Source organism: Varanus komodoensis, unplaced genomic scaffold (genome assembly GCF_004798865.1).
Source record: "Varanus komodoensis strain SLA01 unplaced genomic scaffold, ASM479886v1 scaffold25, whole genome shotgun sequence".
NCBI classification, from domain to species: domain Eukaryota; kingdom Metazoa; phylum Chordata; class Lepidosauria; order Squamata; family Varanidae; genus Varanus; species Varanus komodoensis.
The window spans coordinates 13,922,658-13,945,346 of NW_025335661.1; the positions used below are offsets into that span (position 1 = coordinate 13,922,658).

Below are 22,689 nucleotides of genomic sequence, written 5' to 3' on the forward strand. Positions count from 1 at the left end.
AGTGAAGATCCAACGATAAAGTCAAAGAGAGGACAAGAGAATGAATGAATCATGGCTATGTTCACAAAACATGACAAGCAACCCTGCCTGATCACCACAGTTTGCTGTCCTTTACCATGATCGGCCTGTCAGACAATCAAGTAGTTTCTACTTTATAATGGTTTCCGTCCTCCCTGCTGAGTTCTCCCATTGTTGGCATGTTGGCAGCCACTGCAACTAAAGTAGATCCCTTGTTGCTGAGGTCACCTGGCTCTTCCTCATTGGTGCACACATAGAGGTTAGATGACAGGAGCAGCTCCTGCAGTTGCTTCTCTTTCCGGAGGACTCAGTTGTAGTTGCATAACATGACCATGGAAACCAAGCCATGGTGGTACAGAGAAGTTATACAACAAACCATCGTTTCTAATTATGGTTTCTAAAGACCAAACCACCATGGCTTGTTGTCCTGTCTAAACCCAGCCTTCACTGCACGGGCTTTTAAAAGCCTGTTCTGGTCAGCAGTGGATCTTACAATAATAGTCAGATGTCAGGTGTCACCCATTTCTATTACCCCTCATGCCTTACTTTCACGTGTTTTGGAAATATCTCCAGACATCTCTCTTGATGCTCTTTGAAATTTCAGCTATCTCTTCTGGCATCCTTCAAATGTCACTGAAACTTCCTTATCAGTGTACCTTATCGGATTGGTAAGGTTGACAATTTCCCCTCTGGTATGGAGTATTGCGCTCAGTTTTGGGCCCCTCCTTACAGAAAGGATATAGCCAGGTTGGAGTCAGTGCAGCGTAGGGCCGCAAGGTTGGTGGCCGGTTTGCAGGGGATGGAGTATGAGGCGAGACTGAGGGAACTGGGTCTCTTCAGCCTGGAAAAGAGGAGACTCAGAAGAGATATGTTGGCGACATACAGGTATGTGAGGGGATGTCACATGGAGATGGGTAGACACCTCCCCTGCAGAGGAAGGCAGAAGGCGCTCCAACGGAGCCAAGCTCAGGGAGCCAAGGTTCCGTTTGGATGCCAGGAAGCACTTCCTGACAGGCAGGACCCCGAGGGTGTGGAATGGGCTTCCACGAGAGGTTGTTGAGGCCCCATCGGTGCGGGTGTTCAAGGATAGGCTGGACGTCCACATGGTGGGCATGTCGTGAGTGGAGCCAGCTGGTGCCGGAGGTCAGACAGGATGGCCCGGGAGGCCCCTTCTGACTCACTCTGTTTCTATGTTGCTTCAGGCTCACATCCTCTCCCAACTGTTTTTGTGCTATTATGATGACTTCTCAAACCAAGAGGCCTCAAGCAGATAATTTTTCTGGTCGCTAATCTTGCATGTGCTGGCTATGTGCTACCCATGAGTGATTTGTTGGTTTAGAGGTATGAGGGCAAGGTGAGGTACAGTACATTCCTCTCCAGCATGTACAGAAATTCAAACTATTGTTAAACAATAGAATTCTTTAATTTCCAGTATGGATGGTTTTAAAAGGAAATTAGACAATGCATGGAGGAAAAGGCTATCCTTATCAGTGGCTGCTAGTTACCAGTGCTTTTTGCTTCCCCAGTACCAGACAGAACTTGCTATGATCTGCAAAGCAGCACAGCTCCTCCCAGTGGCTTGACAGAGCAGCAGCTTGATTCGCCTTGCAAGTACCTGCAAGAATAGATTCAGGCCTTTGGCTGCTGGCAGAGATTAGAACTTCTGCAGTCACGGACACCAGCTGGAAGCCCCAGGAGGCACTATAAGAGGCTGTTTGGTGCTTCCTATGTCTGACACAACAGCACAAATCTTTACAATAGTTACCTCAGGACAGTGATCTTACCCAAGTTCAGTTTTTACAACCTGGCAGTGCCTTCATCCTTATTCTCACTTCTGCCTGTTCCTGACTCTGCCTTCCCCCCTGGACCTGCCAGGCCTTGATGGTGTCTGATCTTTGCTTGTTCTTGACTCTGCCTTTGCCTCTGATGCTGCCATGCTTTGCTAGGTGCCTGACCCTTTGCCTGTTCCTGACCTGGCATTTGTCTCTGGTGCTCTCCCGCCAGGCCAGGTCTGACCTTATCTGTGTCTGACTCTGCCTTTGCCTTTGGACCTGTCATGTCTTGCCATTATCTGACCCTCACCTGTTCTTGACTCTGACTTTGCTTTTGCCTCTGGTCTTGCCATGCCTTGTTTGTGTCTGACTTCAGTGAGACAGGCTTGCCCCTCTCCAAGGTCTCCACTTACCTCTCTCACCTGCAGACACCTGCTGCTTATGTCCTGCAGTTGACAGCATGCCTATACCAGTTGCTGTAGAGCATGAGAAGGGAGGTGCTACTGCACACAACTCCTGCTTTTGATGGGTGATCACTCTGTGAACAGGATGTTGGAGCAGATAGGCCCCTGGTCTGATCCAGAAGGCCTCTTATGTTCTTAACAAGAGGAAGATGCACTTATGGTTTTAAATCAGGCAGGTGTTATGTGGCATCAGACCTTCCCTCAAGCTGTGAGGTTAGTATTTTGCTAGCATGGGACCATTGACCAGTTTTAAAATGCCACTAAAATGGTGTGAATATAGCTCACTGGAATTGTTCAACAATAGCAGCACCACTAAATTATGCAACCTCAGAGAACCTCAGCCACTATGACTGCTGATATCACCAGAAGCAAAAATCTAACCCTCCCACTCTCCTGAATCAACCCCAGTGATAGTCTAGCACAAGCCCTGAACAGAAGCACCCCCTTAACTGCTAGGTCTGCACTGCAACAACGCTGATGGTGTCTGCTCATTAATTGTAATTTTGCCTGTTATCAGTACTGGCCTTGTCCAGTGCTGGTCTTCAATCAAAGAGGAGGAGGAGGAGGAGGAGGCTGTTACAAATAGGGAAACTGGAAACTCAGTGTCCTGCATAGCATCAGTAGACATCAATTCCCCAGATCATACACCCCAACCAAAGAAAATTACTGGCAGGAAAATATAACAAGATTTTGAGCCTCATGCTTTTGCCTGAAGCTCCACTTTCTTTGGTCTCACCTAACACTGGGACTGCAGGTGGCGCAGTGGTTTAAACCATTGTGCTGCTGGGCCGGTTGATCGAAAGGTCGCCGGTTCTATTCTGCACAATGGGGTGAGTTCCCGTTGCTCCGTCCCAGCTCCTGCCAACCTTGCAGTTTGAAAGCATGCAAATGCAAGTAGATGAAAAGGTACCACTTAGGTGGGCAGCTAACAGCGTTCTGTGCACTTCGGTGTTTAGTCATGCTGGCCACATGACCACGGAGACTGTCAGCGGACAAAGACAAACGCTGGCTCCCTTGGCTAGGAAACAGAGATGAGCACTGCCCCCAGAGTCAGGCATGACTGGACAATGTCAAGGGGAAACCTTTACCTTTACCTTTACCTTTAACACTGGAATAGGAGCCATAAGAGCATCTCCAAAACTGAAATCTAGGCCAGGTTGGAAAGAGGTCAAACACTCCTCTTCATAAGATCCATCAGTGCCTGTCTGCTCAGTTTCATGAGCCAGCTCCTTCCATAGCTTCTTCTTTTGCCAGCATCTTCCCTGCCTACCTGACCCAGAAGGCTGGGAATTCACAGTGCCAGATTATCATATCATAAGGAAACCATTTCATGAAATTATATGCTGTCCACAAATCGAAGGACCTAAAATAGAATTTTAGCTCTTCATATTAGTCTTAACTAGTCTGGGGAGAACAAAACCAAACAGAATATGGCATAATGCTCTCCCTTGATGACATTGACTTTTGAACTGTTCCAGCAGGCAATCAGGTATTTCAAATAATACATATAATTATACCATTTATATTCATTATAGTCAAATACATGGCTGTGTATTGACACTTCCTTTACAAATAGGGCATTCTGCATAATTTTCTACTTTATTACTTATGCAAACAATTATACAATAATAAATTGCTTTTTATATTCGTGTTTCATCTTGGCTCAACTGTGCCTGTACAATTCAGTTGTTCCTGTCCTGTTCTATTGGTGCAGGGCTCTTTGTCAGTTAAGACGGCCTGCGACTACTTTTGATGCTCTGCTGCCTCTTGGTGGTTGAGAAAGACTCAAAGCTCCCAAGTTTCATGTGTGTTTTCCACAAGTGCTTCATTGAATAACACTTCCCATTTTCAATGCTCTTTCAACTCCTGCAGAGATGCTCATGTTGCTTTGATGCAATTTGGCACTCCTTTCTCTTCCTTGTCACTCTTGCTCCTGCATGCTATTATCCCTTTTTGGCACAGAGAAGCAACAGCAGGTAGGGAACTAATTCCAAAAGAGCACAACCAGTCATTGTGTTTTTAGTATTTTTCAGTTTGTGTGAAATTGACTAAATTCTGAAATCAGTGCTGGCTGGGATTCAAAAGTCTGGTTGCAGGACTGGAAGATTCTGCTTGTGCATCACACTATTTATTCATCCATTTGCCAATTTCTGCTGCTGCTGCTACAGCTTCTCACTCTTGGATTACAGCATGTGCCTTTATAAAGAGCCTTTTCATTCTCAGAAGTGGCTCTCCAGGAAGCACAAGAAGAGGCATAGTGGGAGGTGGGGCAGGAAAGCCCATGGTGGCTCTTTTTAAATACCATTTTTATCCAAGCAAGAAATGCCACAAAGGAAGATGGGCCAAGCCACAGCCTTCCTCATTCGTCTTATCCCTTTACTCTCCTTGCTTTGTGTATCTTCTAGTTTTAGTTTGCAATTCTGAAGAGGGGCATGAATGAAATTTTTAAAAATGGAGTGGATGAAGGCAAGCAAAGAGAAACGTAATCCAGACAGAATAGAGATGCTGTAGATGTGAGTATTGACAGGTCTGCATGAAGGTGCATGACTTATTTTTGACGGGACTGTATGCCAAATTTCCAATGGGGGAGGGGTGTCTGCTGGACTTGGCTTTAGTGTTGATGCACCAGTGGCAGAAGCAGCCAGGAGTAATTTTTCTAGCTTAGGTTGGTTTGCCAGCAGCACCAGGTAGGCTTGACCTCATCTACCTGTAAGACCAGTCTTGGTCACTGTAATGTGCCTTTGAAGATGATTTAGAAATTTCCGCTGGTGCAAAATGCAGCTACCCAGTTGTTAGAGGCAGGAGGTTGGTTGAGTCATGCAACACCAGTCTTTTTTACCAGTTATATTGATTGCTAGTATTTCTGGGCCCAATTCAGACTGCTGGTATTGCCTTTACAGCAATGGAGGTTGTAACAAGGTGAAGACAACTCTGACTTTGGTCTAGAGATCTGTGTTCCAACCCCTGTCCTTCCTGCACAGCCAACACAGAAAGGACCATGCCAGCTGCCTCTCTGAGGTGAGCAAATTCACTAAAGGGGGGCATTTGAAGAGGAGAGGAGGCAAGAGACACCAGATTATGAGGTAGCCTCATAATCTGGTATGAGGTATGCTTTACATACATATGAGGTATGAGGCATGCTTTAGCCTTCTTCCCTCCCACTCTGGAGAATTTCAGCTAAATGCCTGAAACAGCTGATGACCTGGAATGCATAGTGGGAGCTACAGAGACTCCCTGTGTCAGTATGACCCTTCTTGGTTGACCCTTGTCAACCATACTGTGCCAGTATGACCCTTGGAAAGACCCTTTTGGAGAAGTCCTCACTGCTTGCTAGGCAAGTGGACAAGGGCTTTCTCTGGTGTTGTTCCCAAATTCCTGGAGGTTGGTTGGATTTTGTCACACCCTTTGTTGTTGTGAGTGGTCCCTACTCATCTTTCTAACTACATCTTTGTATACATTGTTTGTATGGGCTTTATATGTTGCTTTTATTCATTTATTACATTTTATCTTATTTAGTTTTGATCACCACCTTTGTGGTTTTCAGAAAGGCTGGATACAAATAATAGATTCATTCATTGCTTCATCAGTAATTCATCCAGGACCACGGCTTCCTAATAGGCCTAGAACATAGATTATGATCTAGTAACAACAAAATTGGCCCCTTGCTCACGTGCCGATTTGCACTCTGTTAACTGAATCAGTTTATGTCTGCATTCCCACGCACAGCTGCTTTGTCTTACCAGGACGGACATAATACTAAGCTGATGTGCATTAGATTGTAGCCGTCTCTTATTTGGCAGTATATTGTTTATTCCAATCTAAGTTAGGAACCTAAATATATATGGTAGATTTTACTGAGCAGATCTGGGGGAAAGGGGACTTGTGGGTGTGGTGGGGAGAGGACAGGGACTGTGGCCACCATTCCCCACTATCCATCCCTTCTGTAACCACATGTACAGGAAACTATTGGAAAGGAGAACATCCATAACAAATGTGAATGCACATAGTTTCTCTACTTCTCAAAATGATCAAAAGATGAATTCCTAACAGTTTACTGTTGAAGTTCCTACCTGAGAAAAATAGTGTTCAGCACTACAATGCACTGGGGTTGTGCCACAGTGATGGCTGTGCAGACTGCAAATGAAGCCTGCAGCTGCAGAAACCAGTGAGAAACTGTTGATCGTTCCACCTCTTTGTTCTTGGACGGCTCCTGTGTGTTTGGAGGAGGAACTGTAATAGTTTCCCTCAACTGCATCATCAAGATAAATGACACTGCACCTGTCACCCCCTCCACCTCTCATGCAGTCGTCAAAGGGATTCCTTCCCAGCTCAACACCAACCGAAGTAGCAGCAGCTTTCTGCTTAGATGATGCCAGAACTCACTCTGTAACTAATCATCTTCGAGAAAAGCTATGATTGCCTAGCTAAAGGTGTGTTCTTATGGTGGGGAACACGAGGGGAACACACTTCCTCACCACAACCTACCTGTTGTTGGCTTTTCTGTGCTTCTTTCCATATGTCTGTTCTGTCTCTTAAATTGTGTCTTCTTTGTAACTGCCTAGCTGACATGATCTAGTAGTGAGGGAATGGGTGTGATTATATACCCAGTTACCATCCTCTGTGTTTGTCTTTGTATTCCATTGATTTTTGTCATGAATTTTGATAACTAAAAAATGAAACTAAAAAAAAGAAAATAAAGCATTATAGTTTCCTAGTTCAAGGTTTGAATATCTCACATGGGAAAAATATACTACTATTCATAAACCAAATTATATGTAGACTTCAAGAAAGGTAGGCCAAATACCATATAATTGTGCATTTGTAAACTATGTTTAAAACTATGTTTTTTTTGCCCATTCAAAAATTGAAAACATGGTTAAAACCTAATTCCATACTATTATTGAAGGTGGCCATTTAGCCTTCTGGTAACTGTAATATGAGTCTTTTAGCTGTTGAAGCATGCAGAGAATCCTTCTGTATTGACCGTTCCTTAAATTCCAGGAAGTCAGTAGATATTTCAGAATATGAAAATCCATGGATATTACAGTATTCTACCTCACAAAGTTTATCTCTAGTATTACTTCATCCCAAAATGAGGCAACCATTGCAAAAACATATGAATGAGAGATGCATTCACTGTATAATACGTTCAACAATGGGTTGAGTTAGATAAACCCATATTAAAACAATGTTGTGGTATCCAATATACCATGAACATTTTTTTTCTGAATGAGTTGTAATCTAAAATCCATAGACCCTTCAAGTACATACCAGTGAAGCAATCTATGGATTGGGCAAAATAGGAAAATCCAGCTTCTTAGTCTATTCTTAAGACTGTGTGTACTGAATTTATTCACAAACGTTGCACACAGACACACACATAGATTCAGCTTTGTAATACTTCCAAACTGCATGGGTGGAGAGAGGCTCTGAAGCTCTAAAAGTTTCAAGGTCCAACACAGATACAAGCAAAAATTTCAGTTGCACATAGTGCCATTCAGCTGTCACTGACAGATGATATTTGGCATGCAAAATAGGTAATGTCAGAAAATTATCTTTGGGATCCAATATCTGATCCCAAGTGAAAGCCAACTTATCTAACCAAATTCACCACAAAGAGTTTTCTTGCCACTTCATAGATCTACCTTTCCCCATAAAGTTAATTTTTCAGGTGAAAATAGATCAAACTGTAATTAATTTGATTTTAATGTCAAACCTGAATAATGAAATAGGTCAATAATTGGCACAACAGGTTCGAAGTTATTCAGGATTTGCACTGAGTGTTGACAAGATAAATTCTGATTCAAATTATGTTTGAATCAGATTATTAAAATTATGTAACTGATGAAGCATTGGCACTAAAACATTTTGTACCATTCAGTTAGAAATCCATGCAGCCCAGTTTTCATATGAATTATAGCTTCTGTAATTTCCTCAATACTCAGAAGCGCCAAAGCAGAATGTCGCTGTGAGGAGTCTAATCAGGAAAGACTGATATGAGGAAAAATGTGTCCATATCCTTCTCTAATACTTATCTATCTTTGCCATATAATTCTGAATAAGATATCTTAAAAATATGAATTTGTATTTGCAGGTGAAGTGCATAACCTACACTATCATCCATGATGGCTGGGATTATATTTTGTTATTTTTGTTGTTTGAGAACCAAAATGGACTAAAATCTTACTAGGACATCTTTGCAATACATCTGTTATAAACAGGCTAAAGTGAATTCTGCTTGCTGTGAAAGAATGTAATTCAATTAATATTTGACATGCTGCACCTCCTGATAAAGTTGTGCAGATACGAAGTAGCAAATTGAGTTATAAGGTTTTTCAACCTTTCATTTAAATGTATTTGATACCAAGTACATATGTAGTAGATCTCTATATGTTGGTATATAACAGAACATAATATCATTATTAAAATTATTATGCACCCCCAATAGGTATATATTTATCCAGTTGTATATAATACCTAAAGGTCACTTATTCAAAAACTGAAAGTTTCATTAAATGCTCCTGCATTAGTGCAGCATGAATTAATTTTATTGTCTTTAATTTCAAAATACTTGTGTAACTCATCAGAAACATCCTAACCCTAAAAAGTCAAAAATTCTTGTAGGTGTCAAAAGCAAATGTCTCCAAAATCCTAATACAATCAGGATAACACTCTGCCAGTCTTTAATTGATAATTCCAAAAGCCTTGCATTTTTCAGCATACATCCAATAGCCCTCTTTTCAAAAGGAAGCTTTAACATCTCCACCTTTTAAAAATCTCCTTTCAGCAGATACTCTGCATTTTTTGTTCTCTATAACCCAGGGTCAGCCTTCCATAAGATGCACTGAGCTCCTTGTCTCAGGTGGCAGATTAGGAGCAGCAGAATGAATGTGCATGTCGCCACCAGTATCCACCGCTGGAGCCCTTGCAGCTGGCAGCTGCTTAGCTAGGTGCTCCATAGCACATTGTTCCATATGCCTTTGCTGATGGGGTGGGGGGTGGGGGGAAGTGCCGCATGCAAAAGCACTCTACAACAGGCTCACTTCTCACAGATTTGCCTCCCAAAAAGTGGAATGGCTGCTTGTGTAAGAGCCCATGACACTGCAAGTCAGGACAGGGCTTTTCTGCAGTGTGAAGTCCTTGAGAACATTTCATGATCACATGAGAATTTCAGGAAGGGCTGCTAGAGGAAGTCAAGGTTTCTGAGAAGAGCACTGTGTCCCTGTGAGTGCTGTGTGGGTGTGTGCTTTAAAAGTAAAGGAGAGAGGCAAGGAGCTGTGAATCCACTTTGCCGCCTCACACACAGAAGAAGGGAAGCGTACGCACCGCCCTCCTCCACCCAGAATGAGAATTTTTAAACATCAACTTTCTTTACCCCTTTTGAAGGCATTACTGAAAAGAAGCACTGAGAATATTTTACACAGTTTTAAATGGAATGCTTCAGATTTTGAGGTCTGCTCCTCGTCCATGGCTTTGTGACTAAAATATCAGAAATACTGATGGCACAGGTTGATGGCCTCTGCCTCTTGCTTTCCCTGCCTGAAGGTGAGCTTCTTCCCTTTCAGGCAGAGTGTGGCTGAAGTTTAGAGGACCAGGGTGAACACAGGCCTGCTCATAGGGGGTTGCCCCAAAGCTGTGTTCATGCAGTCCTGCCTCCAAACACTACCGAAGGGGTGTTCACCGATGCAAGCACCTCTCCAGGAATGCTCATGTTCTGTCCCTGCTGATGTGATGAATTGGAAAGAGCTCTGCAGGACATGGTGAAGGTGCTTGTGTGGAAATCCTTGGCAAGTATAAATAGATCACCAAATGAATATGACGGAGACATGGGCTGATGGGCTGAGGACTGTTTCTCAGAGTGTTCCATGGTGGTCAGCCTGCTCTGGGGATGGCATTCAGCACTGTGGAGAACTTTTAGAAAGCTCAAAAAAAAGTTGCAATGGATAAGGAGCCCCACTGACATAGTAACACCCAAGCCTCCTCTGGTGATCCACAGCAGCAGATGGTAAGCTTACAGATGGGGGTCTGCACAAGAAAGCAAGTGAACCAGCTGCCATCAGCAGCACCTATTGCACAAGCAAAGTCAAATAAAGAAGCCAACTTATCTTTGACAAAGAATCATAAGTCATAGATGATTTGCCAAGTAGGGCAGAGACAATGAACAGCCCTCAGGGCAATTCCCAGGCTTCATGAATTTGCTTAATTAGACTATAATGTTGCAACCAAAAGTAAGAGAGCCAAACAGTTCAGAATCAAAGGAATGATAGCACTAATTTCTTCAAGCTAATTTCTTTGGAATGTGCTGAGAATGTGTTGGGAAATCAACAATATTCAGATTAGCCCTCGTGGTCCTGTGTTTGTTCAGATTTTGGGCTCTAGCTGCTTGTATGCCTGTCCTGTGGCCTTCCATTCCTTCCATACTGAAGTAGGGTTACCGACAGACCCCTCAGAGAGAGAAGTTTCACTTTGTGAAGTTCTCATCCTGCTACAATGGCTCTGTGGAGAACTTTGAAGACCAGATGATCCTCAGGGCCATGTCCTCACAACTAATCTAAAACATACAGGCAGCTGTGTTGATCCAGATCAAGCAAGTAGTTCTAGCAGTTTTACCTCCACCAGTTAAGGATCTTTGTTAACTGCCTTAACTGCCCATTCAGGGCCAAGCCTTTCCACAGTACTTTTCATTACAACAGATACAGAATATGGCTCATTCTGCTCCCCCAGTTAGTGCGATAATTGCAAAGGGAACAGGAACCTCCTAGCATCCCTGCAAAGGGGGTGAAAACAAAAACACACACTACTAATACGTCATCCCTGGGAGCCTTAGCTCTGCAGCACTGCTCTCTTGCCACAACATCATGTTATGCTGCGATCTGTGCACTTAGGTACATCAGCAGCAAATGATGTGTAGGTGACAGAGTATCCAGAGTATCCAGTATGTTTTCCCTTTTGTATCTGCTGAGCTTTTCATAGACAATCTGGACTATGTTCAGCAATGTTAAGGTAGAACAGCTGCCAGCAACAGCAGAATCACAGAAGCTGCCCTCAAAGGTTGCTGTTTCTTTTTTAATTGCAGCTCACTAGAATGGGTGTGTGTGGGGAAACTACCCATACTGAGGTGGTAAATCTTGCTCTACTGCTTTCTCTTGGGTTCTTCTTTTCCCACCTTGTAATCAATATTTCCGTTCTTGAAAACTCAAGAGAGTTCCCAGAGTAAATTAGTTCCAAAGTCCAAATGTGCATATTTTAATGAACATTAAATATTATTACTGTTAATGTTTAACATTAATGAATAGTTAAACATTAAGACCTAAGAAAGAGATTTGTGGATGGGTCCAGGAGGCTGTAAATGCCTCCTTGAGAGAGGGAGTGGTGCCAGCCTATTCAAAAGAAGCTGGAATTAAGCCATTCCTGAAAAAGCCTAACCCGTACCCAGAGGATATTAACAACTATAGGCCAGTGGACAAGATCTCCTTGCTGGACAAGGTCCTTGAGGGGGTGATGGCTAAGCATTTCCAAGCACTCTAGATTATATCTAGATCCATTTCAATTAGGCTTCAGGTCTGGTTTTTGAATGGAAACTGCCTGTGGGATAACCCTTGCTGGGAGAAAGACAGGGAGAATGCAACCCCGCTGATTCTCCTGGATCTCTCAGTGGCTTCCAATACCATTGACCATGGGATCCTTCTGGATAGGCTGGCTGGGTGAGGGGGAGGAGGCACTGCATTGCAGTGCTTTTGCTTCTACTTGACCGGCCAATCCCAGAAGAGGGTGCTGGGGAATTATTGTTCTGTGCCATAGCAGATATGCCACAGGGTACAGCAGGGTTCAATTTCATACCCTATGCTATTTAACATCTACTTGAAACTGCTAAGGAAGGATATGCAGATGATGCTCAGTTCTACCTTTCTTTTTTATCAAACCCAAGTGAGGCAGTGGCTGCTTTGAATCAGTGGCTGAGCATGGAATTGGATTGGATGAGGACCAGCAAACTGAGACTCAATCCAGATGAGATGGAAGTGCTGTTAGTGGGTGGTTTGTCTGTCCAGGATGATAGTCAAGCTATCCTGGATGGGACTGCACTCCCCGCAAAGGACAAGGTTTTTAGTTTGGGGGTGCTCCTGAATCCAAACCTGTCACTTGAGGCACAAATGGACTTGATTGCCCAGAGCACCTTTAATCAGCTTAAGCTGATATGCCAACTACAACCTTACCTGGACAGACAGAGCCAGGCCACAGTGACCCCTGCTCTGGTGGTCTCTCATTTGGATTACTGCAATGCACTATATGTGGGGCTGCCTTTGAAAATGTTCCAGAGATGTCAACTGATCCAAAACAGGACAGCAAGATTGTTAATGGGGACTGGCTTATGAGAACATATTATGCCAGTCCTCTTCCAGCTGCACCTGAAGTCCAGGCCTGATTCAAATTGCTAGTATTAAGAAACAAAGCCCTACATGTTTTGGCGCCAGGTTATTTGAAGGAATTCCTTGTCTGATATGTATCTATTTGGGTCTTAAGGTCATCTTCAGACTTGTGGCCAGCTAATAAGGATGGGGACCTTCATGTTCCACAGAGTCCAGTGATGGGAATCTCCCTATATTATACATTGCTGACAAGAAAACAGGTAGTTGTGTAGTTGTGTCCCTGTGCAACAGTCAACCCCTTTCTCATGAGTTGTCTATCAAGGCTAGCCATTTTCCCTTGGATGGAATTGTTTCGACACCAAACACCCTTGAGGGGCTTTGCTGACTGCTCATTCCAGCTGATTGGAGCCTCTTGGCCAGCAGGTTCGTGCTAAGTATTTTAAGTGTCTTGTTTGTGAAACCCTTTGAGATACTGGCTTTTTGGACTAATTTGCTCATTGTTTCGATAAAGCCTGCTTTTAAGTAAGCCTTGGCCCTAGCTTACTGAGTTCTTGGGGTCACTCAAACCCATAGCCAAAAGTTGACCTGGAAGAAGCCCCCTCAAAAGGAAGTAAGGGAGGTTGCTACCAGGAGAAGAGCCTTTTCGGCTGTGGCACCCTGGCTGTGGAATGAGCAACCCAGAGAGGTGTGCCTGGTGCCTCCTCTGTATTCTTTTCGATGTCAGATGAAAGCCTTCTGATTCTCCCAGTATTTTAACAGTTAATTTTTCAACTTTAATTTAAATAATGCATTTTGTCCTGCAGCACTGTGCCGATTCAGTTGCAGTTCCTGTGGTTTTACTGTCTTACATTATTTTTCCCCTCTTTCTCATTTGTGTATTTTTAACTTTTGTTAACCGCTCAGAGAGCCTATAATGAATACATAAATAATAGGGCAGAATAATAAATGAATGAATGAATGAAAATGATACTGATCAGTCTTTCAGAGCAGCCAAGTTTATACCAATTGAAGCGGAGGTCTTTGGCTAAATGTGCTTGAAATCTGGTCTGGGGCTTGAAGTCTGAATTCCCCCTACCCTGCCCCATAATCATTGAGGCAAAAGCATGTGTTTCCTCCCCATGGCGATGAAGATTGAGTTTAAGAACCACATGGAGCCTTAAGGGGTTTACTTACTCCTGAATATGCTGTCAGTTTTCATGTGTAGCCTTGCAGAAATTAACCCACAGCACCACATTCTCTCACTTTATTTTCCAGTTGTCCTGTTAAGTCTGCAAAATTAGAACCCTGGATTCTGCCTGACAGAACAAATCAAGAATACTGTGTGTGTGTGTGTGTGTGTGTGTGTGTGTGCTTTCCCCTTCGATAGTTTGAAACCTAAGCTCTAAATAAGCAAGCCAAGTAATCCTGTGCAGTGGGGTGACTGAATGCTTGCAAAAGGAGTGGGTGTTGCCTCTGCCTCTGCCGGAGCATAACCTTTCTCCTAGCAATCAAAGCAGAGCTGACCTCTTGGGCGTGATCTGTATTTACAGCATTCTAACTTTGTTGCTGTCAGCTGACTTGCCACTATGAAGACTGCGTGAGACTGCTCAATGGGAGTCAGTCTTGAACGAAGTAGATTTAGTGAAAGATGGGAGGCAAATCGCTGTGCCTCCTGATTGCCGTTGTGTTGATTGCATACTACCTTTACAGCCCCATTCCAGAGAATGTGGAGGACCGCTGGAAATTGATGTTCATCAGTGCTGCCTTTCGAACTGTAGGACATGTGGTAAGCTTGGATGTTTGTTTGTTCCAGACATCTGCATGTGAGATTGCTCAGATTTAAAAGACATGTGCCTATGAAACTAAGGCAGCAAAGAAAGAGTGCACAAGGTTGGATGTATGCAAATTAGAACTAATAATACCGGAACAAGGTATCATGATGCTGAACAAATTAAGACACAGCATAGTATAGAGTGTGTATGTTACTTTTTCTCTTTCTTGAAAACTCTCTGAACAGAAATATTCTCTTAAAATAAAGATAAATGGAGGGGAAGCAACCTGCATTTTAAGACTATATAGCTTCACACAAAACTGAAGCTTGTTTTCTCTTTTAATTCTAGAGCTGTCTTAGAAATATCAGCATCCCATTTTTAAGGCGGAGAGATTCAAAGCACCCTTTGATAATGGCTATAATTACTATTATTCACATTTCAAATACATGCTTTAGTCTGCCTCAGTGTTGCTATAAATAAGCTGTGCTAATTCTAGAAGTAATCAATCAGATGTAAAGCTCATAGAATTTTCCTTGACAATGATGTAATTTCTAACTGAGACCTTTTGTGTGTGCAAGAGGGAAGTAACCCTATTAATATGCAGCTTGTCAGATGCTGCAGTTATGGCTTCTGCAGCACTTGGATATAGAGTGAAATTACTTTTCTTTATCTGTTTGGGTGACTTACATGTATCCGTTTCACCACTTCAGCCTCATTATTTCCTATTTGTAGTTTCCAGCACAGTATGTGGAAGTCGCTGGGCATTTTGACTTTGAGTTCTATCTTGTTCTTATATGTAAAACAAGGAAAAGATCTAATACCTGCTTTTAATCACCATCTACAAAGGATTATGGGACTCCTAAAGCAAGCATTTATTTCTTTGTATTGATTTCTTTTTCTTGTACTTTCCCTCTGATTTTGAACCAATGCAATGCACACTCACCAGCTTTTTGTACACAGCTGAGGGAAAAGCTTGCTGAGCTTGCTGAAGTTTCCAAAATGCCAGCCTGGGATTGCATGTGTGGTGTGGTATCAGTTTTCATCTGGGGGCCTGTGTGACTGGCGTGCCTGCATTACCTCTGGTCATGAAAATACATCCTTAGAAAAGAGGAAAACAACCTAGAAAGGAGTGACATAGCAGAATAAGCAAGAAAAATACAGTTCAGAGCAAGTCAGGGGGAATCAATACACAGCCAGACAGAAGATGTTTGTATAGGCAAAAGAAACAAAGAGGAAAAAGGGTCACCCAGAGGCAGGGAGATAGGTACACAGGGACTAGGTAGGATCACCAAATTCCTTATGGATCTAGAGTGTCTGTGTGTGGTCTAGTTGTGTTAAAGGGAGAGTTTTGGTAGATGCATTCCTTGTCACACACTACTATGATGGGAGACACGGTATAGGTCAGAATTCTCTTTTCATCAAGGCACAAGAGCCAAAAAGTGCATGACAACACTGGGAATGGGAAAAAGATGGGACAAAATTCCTCTTCTTTCATGGAGAACATTGACAAGTCCAACTTTTTGTGTCCTAGTTCTGCAGTTTGTTGTCTCTTACACCTTGGCTATCTTAAGGTTGAAGGCGGTAGAATGAGTATTATATGAGCCTCTTCGAGTTATTTGAAAGAAAAAAAGGCAGGATATAAATCTGATAAATAAATGAATAAATAATGCATTTATGTTAGCAATATGTTTATTAACATGAGTGACTTATCTCCAGGCCGGTGCTGTTGACACAGGGTCTACACAGGAGTTCCAGTGTAAGGCATAAAGAAGAATGATTCTGAAGGATGGGCTGCACCTAAAGTACCTAAAGTACAGCAAACAGCTAATCTGGTGCACTTGAACACTGGGAAAACCCTCTTCAGAGTTCAAAAACTGCATTACATGTATAAAATGAGTACATGTGAGGGGGCAATATTACAATAGACTGCAGGATGGGTGAATCTTTCAGTTTCGTTTTCTTTCAGTTTTTCACTCTTACAATCTGACCTTCAGTTTGCCCTGAACTTTGATAGTTTTTTCAGTCTTAAGTTGTGTTTCCCTGAACATTGTTTTAATGTGTGGAAATATGTTGTTCTTCTAATATATGCTTTCCTATACACAATTTTGTGAAAATACACACTGCTGCTTAATGCAAATATTTCTATCCTAATACATTACCGGTGCCTGGCCAAGGTAATGGGCTGGATGAGGGCCAATAAACTGAAACTTAATTCAGACAAGACAGAAGTTCTGTTGGTGGGTGGATCAAGCTCCTGGGTAGGTGGCCTGGACCTTGCCCTGGATGGGGTTGCACTCCCTCTAAAGGACAGGGTCCACAGCTTGGGAGTGCTCCTTGACCCGGAGCTGTCCTTGGAAGCTCAAGAGACAGTGGTGGTGAGGAGTGCTTTCCTTCAGCTTTGGCTAATCCATCAGCTGCGTCCCTACCTTGAGGAAGACTGCCTAGCAACAGTGACACATGCATTGGCTACTTCCTGGTTGAATTTCTGTAACATGCTTTACGTGGGGCTGCCCCTGAAGACAGTCCGGATACTTCAGATGGTGCAAAACAGAGCAGCCAGGTTGCTGACGGGGACTGGGCATTATTCTCACATAACCCCAGTCCTCTACCAGCTTCACTGGCTTCTCATCGAAATCTGGGCTCAATTCAAGGTGCTGGTTATGACCTATAAAGCCCTTAACGGCTTGGGACCTGAAGGAACGCCTTCTTCCATATTTGCCCTCCCACCCCTTGAGATCGGCGGCAGAGTCCCTTCTCCGGGAGCCCTCCGTGAAGAACATTAGAAGGGTGAGTACCCGGAGGAGGGCTTTCTCTGCAGTGGCGCCCCATCTATGGAATGCGCTCCCCAGAGATGTCCGCCTGGCACCGTCGTTATTTGTTTTTCAGCACCAGGTTAGGACCTTTTTATTTCAGCGATATTTTAATAAGTCTTAATATGGTTTTTTCTATGTTTTTAATTGTGACCAGTGCAGGCTGGGAATTTTATTTATTTCATGTTGTAAGCCATCCTGAGGCTTTTTGCAGTTTAGGACGGCATATAAATATTTTAAATAAATAAATAAATAAAACATTGCTGTACAAATTTCTTTGACTGGAGAATTCCATTGCAAAAGTCAGAGAAGTGCAAATTTCAGAGAATAACTGAGTTTTGGTTCATGGATTGATTTGAAAGAGTACAATTAGTTAAGTTTTCATTACAAGGTCAGCTGAACACATGTCTCTCCCATCCATTATACAGCTATACCCAGAGAATGGTCCTCTTCATGCATTCAGAAACTTTGCACGTTCAGGGTTCCCAAATAGATAAAGAAGAGCTTTTGCAAACACAGCTGGGAGATTTATAGAACATACTATGAATGTGTATTCATTGTATACATGGTAAAATGGTTGTTAAATGGCTGCTGTGTACTTGCCATGGAAAATGCAGGACTACTATATTACTTTATATCTGGTAACTCCCAGGCAGAATAAGAGTGTAGTTGAAGAAAGATGGATACCATGGCTCCTGGTTCCCATGCCATCAGGCAAGGATAGACAAACTGGTGTCTTTCTTTGACTACAGTTTTCATAATCCTGAACAATGGCCATGCTGGCTGGACTGATGAGAGTTGCAATCAAAAAAATTTTGGAGAACACCATGTTGTCTACCTCTGGCCTAGTCAAACTGACTGTGTAACTAAATGTCAAGACTTGGGGATTACATGAGTGGAATTGGCTGGAGCCAGGGGTCAGACTAGATGGCTTGGAAGACCCCTTCTGCCTTGCTTTTTTTCTATGATTCAATGTTTCTAAGATGTAGAACGGAAACTTCAAAACAGTCTTTCCCTGTTTACCTCTTCTTCCTTTTCGTCTGCAATTTAATTCATAGATTGGAAGCTCCTTAGGACAGAAACATGGATGGCACTGTATAGATTTGTATGCCTGTAACAAATTCAAATCCCCAAGTATGAATCGTTAGGTAGTCAAAATGGTGCTATCTGAGCAGACTCAGGGAATTCCCACAGTCTGAAGTTAGTGTGCAAAAGAAGAAACCGGGGTGGGGGGGGGCAGTGCCAGAATGGCCCAGTGTAGATGGGCATACTCAATGCTTTTGAAATGTTTGGAGAAGTTTGAGGGAAGGGGAATGGAACATTACATCCTGGAACAGGGTATTTCCGACTGGCTTGTGCCCATTGGTGATGCTGGTTGGTCATAATGGGAGCTGTAATCCAGCACATCTGAAAGGAAAGTTGTCAAGCAAATATCAAGTCAATTTCTTCATCTTTTTCAGCAATAGTTTTCTATATAAGTGTAAACACCTATACCTCATGTATACTATAGGTGAGATAGTAAAGTGTTGTGATCATAGGTGACTGTACAAAAGGTAGAGGTAGATTCTCCCTGTTTGGTGAAATCACTTGGCATACTGCAAAAAGAGGCAATGTTTGATCTTCTCATTGTAAAAATTCTGTGTAGCTGGTTCATCCCATCTCTGCCATGCAGAAATCTAATGCAGCCCACCATTTTGTACATCCCTGTTTACTATTTTTAATAATCAAGGTCTTTTTTGGCTTCTGTTTGAACACATGCACTGTTTTCTCAGTGTTTGACTTGGGTCTATGAGCCAAACTCCATGTGACATTAGTTACATTGTACATTCCTTAAGTACAGAACTGGCTTTTCTTCTTTTTCTGAGAGAGAGCCAGCATTGGTGGGGTTGACCCTAATTGTGACATCATGGCCCTAGCATAGGAGCTACAGGGCTTTAACCCTTGGCTTCCTTGACTCAGTGTAATTAGAGTCAATTTGCATCTAGAGGAAACTTCCATTAGCTTTCCATTAGGGCCCAATTGCACATGGCATGTAGTTCTGTTCTTAGGTGTGGAACCTTTCTGCCTTCTCTGCTGTCCTCAACTAGCCAAGCATGGGACAACCAATCCAGGAAAGGGCTAAACTCTCTTTTGCTTAGGTACTTTTTGCTTGTATTAACCATTTTTTATCACACAGTGATATAACAAGAGAGACAAGCCTGTAGGTTGGATTACAACTTCATAATTCCCAGGCACTGACCATACTATCCAGCAAGTGTTTTACCAAAGACTGTCTCGAGTCTGGTCTTGCGTCAGAACATGAATTGCCTTTCCTTCTCAAATAAAGCTAAACTAAACATTGGATGGAAAGTGACATCTGGGAACCCAGTTCTCTTAGTTCTAAAAAAGTGGAAATGGCAGATTTGGAGCAGTAAACATCAAAGTCTTTAAGCTTTTCCCCAGTTGCAGCTTCTTCTGTGAACTTCCCCTTTACAAATGTTTATTGTCTATCTGCAGCAATCATTAGTTTGGGAGAAGAAGCTGCATAAAGAATGTTCAGGTGAGAAATGACAGGCAAAAGAAGGGCTGAGCGGTCCTTCCCAGACCCCAATCTTTTCCAAACAACTAATTTGGCTCTGAATGAAGTATAACTAGTCTTCTGTAGCCCTTGAATAAACTCTAAAGTAAATCAGTTTGTCAGATGCAGCTTCTGCCAAGTGCAAACAGCTAGTTAGGAGTTCACTTCATGCTTTTTTCAGTTATTACCCCTATGGCAAAAAAGCAGTGAAAATGAGATAAAGCTTTCCAAACTCCTCCCCCCCCCCCCCCCCCCAAATCCCCAGCACTAGGCATAGCCAGGAAACAGCACGCCTCGATCTAGTGGCCTCCAGATGTGTTGGAGTTCAACTTGCATCACACCCATCCCATGCAACAATGGGAAGGCACCAGATACGAGAAGGCGCCAATGTTTGCTCTGACTTAAATCCGTATGAGATCTTGTTTAGACAAAAAAGATAATGGAACAGAAATGCTTTGGTTGTAAAAGTGCAGGCTGAGTCATTGTTGTATGCGCACAGAGCAATCAGTCCACACCCAATGAAGCATGTGCAATGGCTCTTGCATTTCTAGTATCAAAAGGGCAAATCTGCAAACTCCTGCAGGGAAATCTGCACTGTTGAGTCAACACAGTTGCCTGACACACAGTTTATGCTTCTCTAAAAGAACCTGCAAATATTTTCAGGTCAGCCCGATATATTTTCAAAGCTTTGGTTTAAAAATGGCTGCTCACCTGAGGGTGAAGAATAAATCTAGTAGGCTCAGCTTTTAATGGAAGTGTACCTATTTTTTTCAAGCAATATAAATAAACTAACGTCAGTTCTCCTTTGAAACACACACTTCTCCTAATTTTGCAATGTTCTCCAATAAAAATGCACATTTTAAGGGAAAATGCATACAGAAATGCATATATTAGTGAAAATAATATTAGAATTGCATGGTAGTAGAACAACTGCTGGAAAATGTGTTAAATGGGCAAAACTTGCATGCAGAGATAGTCTGGTATCAGCAACCAACACTCCTCTCTAAATTACAGAGCTAAGATGCACTCTACATTCATCTGTTAACAGCCCAGAGAGCTTCAGCTATTGGCTGATACAGAAATGAAATGAGATAAATAAAGAACTAGGATAGATGTAAAGAAAAATTCATGTTGATATGAACTTTTTGCAAATTGCTAAAGTTTTGAGTGAACCTAATTTATGCTTCGAAACCAAAATTGGCTAATTGGTCTACCTAAGGCTAAGCACAAATAGCCAGTTCTTCACATCTAATCCATTTCCCTCTGTGTTGAGGTGCACAAGAACGGCCTTCTAAAGCAGAGCTGAGCAAATTCCAGGCTTGCAGGATCTACCACCACCATCATTCACCATCTACACTTGCTATAAAGGACATGCATTTATAATTTATTTATTTTATTTATTTATTAAAACATTTCTATGCCGCCCCTTGCCAAGGCCTCGGGGCAGCTTACAACATCAAATACAAAATACATTAAAACAATAACAATAATCCTTCCACACAAAAAATCTGTCTCTGATGGCACAAAATTTTCTTAGCTTCAACGGTTTCTTTTAGGGCAGGGTAACTTTCTGCTACCATCAAATACTGTTAAATCTGCTTCTAAGCTGATGCTTATCAAGAACAGCCCTGAGGGGTAAGTTGGGCTAAGAATCCTTGACCAGCCCAAAGCCACCAGATAAGTTTCATGGCTGAGTAGGAACCAGAACCTAGATCTCAGTCCAACGCTCTAACCATGACACACTGGTTCTCTGGATTGTTTTCTTCAACAGAACTATTACCCCGCTAAGGAGATGTCAGCACATTAATTAGCATCGAAAAGCTACCTGAAATACCAGTATGTAACAATGGTAGCATGATCTAGGCTATTACTAGGGAACATTAACTGTTCTTTGCCAGCTCATGAGATTGGAATTCTTCTGATGGCCAATTTAAAATGTTGTCACTTTCATGTTTTACATGCTGCTAGCTGGCTCCCAGCTGTACAGGTGTTGAATGCATATTAACCGACTCACAGGGTGAAAGCTGTTAATGCATTGTTCCTATTGTGTGGAGAAGCAGCACCTATGAGATTCAATACCATCTACATAGAACATTGTACTATTTGAATCAGCCCCATTTGTGATGCTTAAGTTCCTTTAACTATGTATCTTCAATCCATGATATTGTGTGGCAAGAAAGTTCTGATGAAGCTTAACTGGAGATCCTAGTGGTAGAGTGATAGGGCAAAATTTTGAGGAATCCTCAATTTTCCTTATCCCACTCATTTCTCCAGGATGTTGTGTGTGTGTGTGTGTGTGTGTGTGTGTGAGGTGTGGGGGAGCTTCTGGCCTCTTTTACTTTTTAATTCATCTTTCTTGTGAGTTTCAAAAATTAAAACAAAAATAAAAATAAAAGCAGAGAAACAAAATAACATGTTACTGTTTCTACATGAAATTTGGGTCAACCTATTATAACAAATTCCTGTATACTATGTACCTTTACATATTTTACTTATAGCAAAATGTATTCTGATTCTTAAGGACAGTTATACATAGACTCCAGCAGAGGAGGCCCAGATATCCATGTAGTTATCCAGTCATAAATTATGCCTAAAGATTACCCATTCAAAATTTAAAAGCTTAATTGAGTTGATTACTCATTGGGTTATTGAAGGTGGCCATTTGTTCTTCCAGTGCTGTAATCCAAGTCTTTTAACAGTCAAAGGGGCATGGAGAATCCATTTGTGCTGACCTTGTATTAAGTTGCAAGAGGTAGTTAAAAGGAAAGTTAAAAAGAACATGCATGTCCACATATATTATGCTCCTGCTTAATATATTTCTAATCATAATATTACAGATTAAGCCCCTGAAATTCTATGGGACAACTGCAGAGTTCTCCTTTTTGGCTACCTGTATATCTTACTGTATATCTCTCCTTTTTGGTTGTTTTAGCCTGGTTCCTTCCAAATG

At 42.3% G+C, this 22,689-nt stretch overlaps 1 protein-coding gene across 2 annotated transcripts in view; it reads left to right on the top strand.

Moving 5' to 3' along the window:
- The first annotated feature begins 4,716 nt into the window (after positions 1-4,716).
- The window catches only part of AADAC (arylacetamide deacetylase), a 35,233-nt gene continuing 17,260 nt past the window's right edge, over positions 4,717-22,689 (top strand). The window contains exon 1 of one of the 2 annotated variants that reach the window (XM_044432936.1): positions 4,717-4,767. Coding sequence is in view for 1 of the 2 variants with exons in the window: in XM_044432935.1 (XP_044288870.1) it covers positions 14,249-14,386 (138 nt within the window). In the remaining variant the exon portion in view is untranslated. Of the gene's footprint in view, positions 4,768-14,248; positions 14,387-22,689 lie in introns of those variants that run through there. The other variant, XM_044432935.1, reaches the window with a different exon arrangement.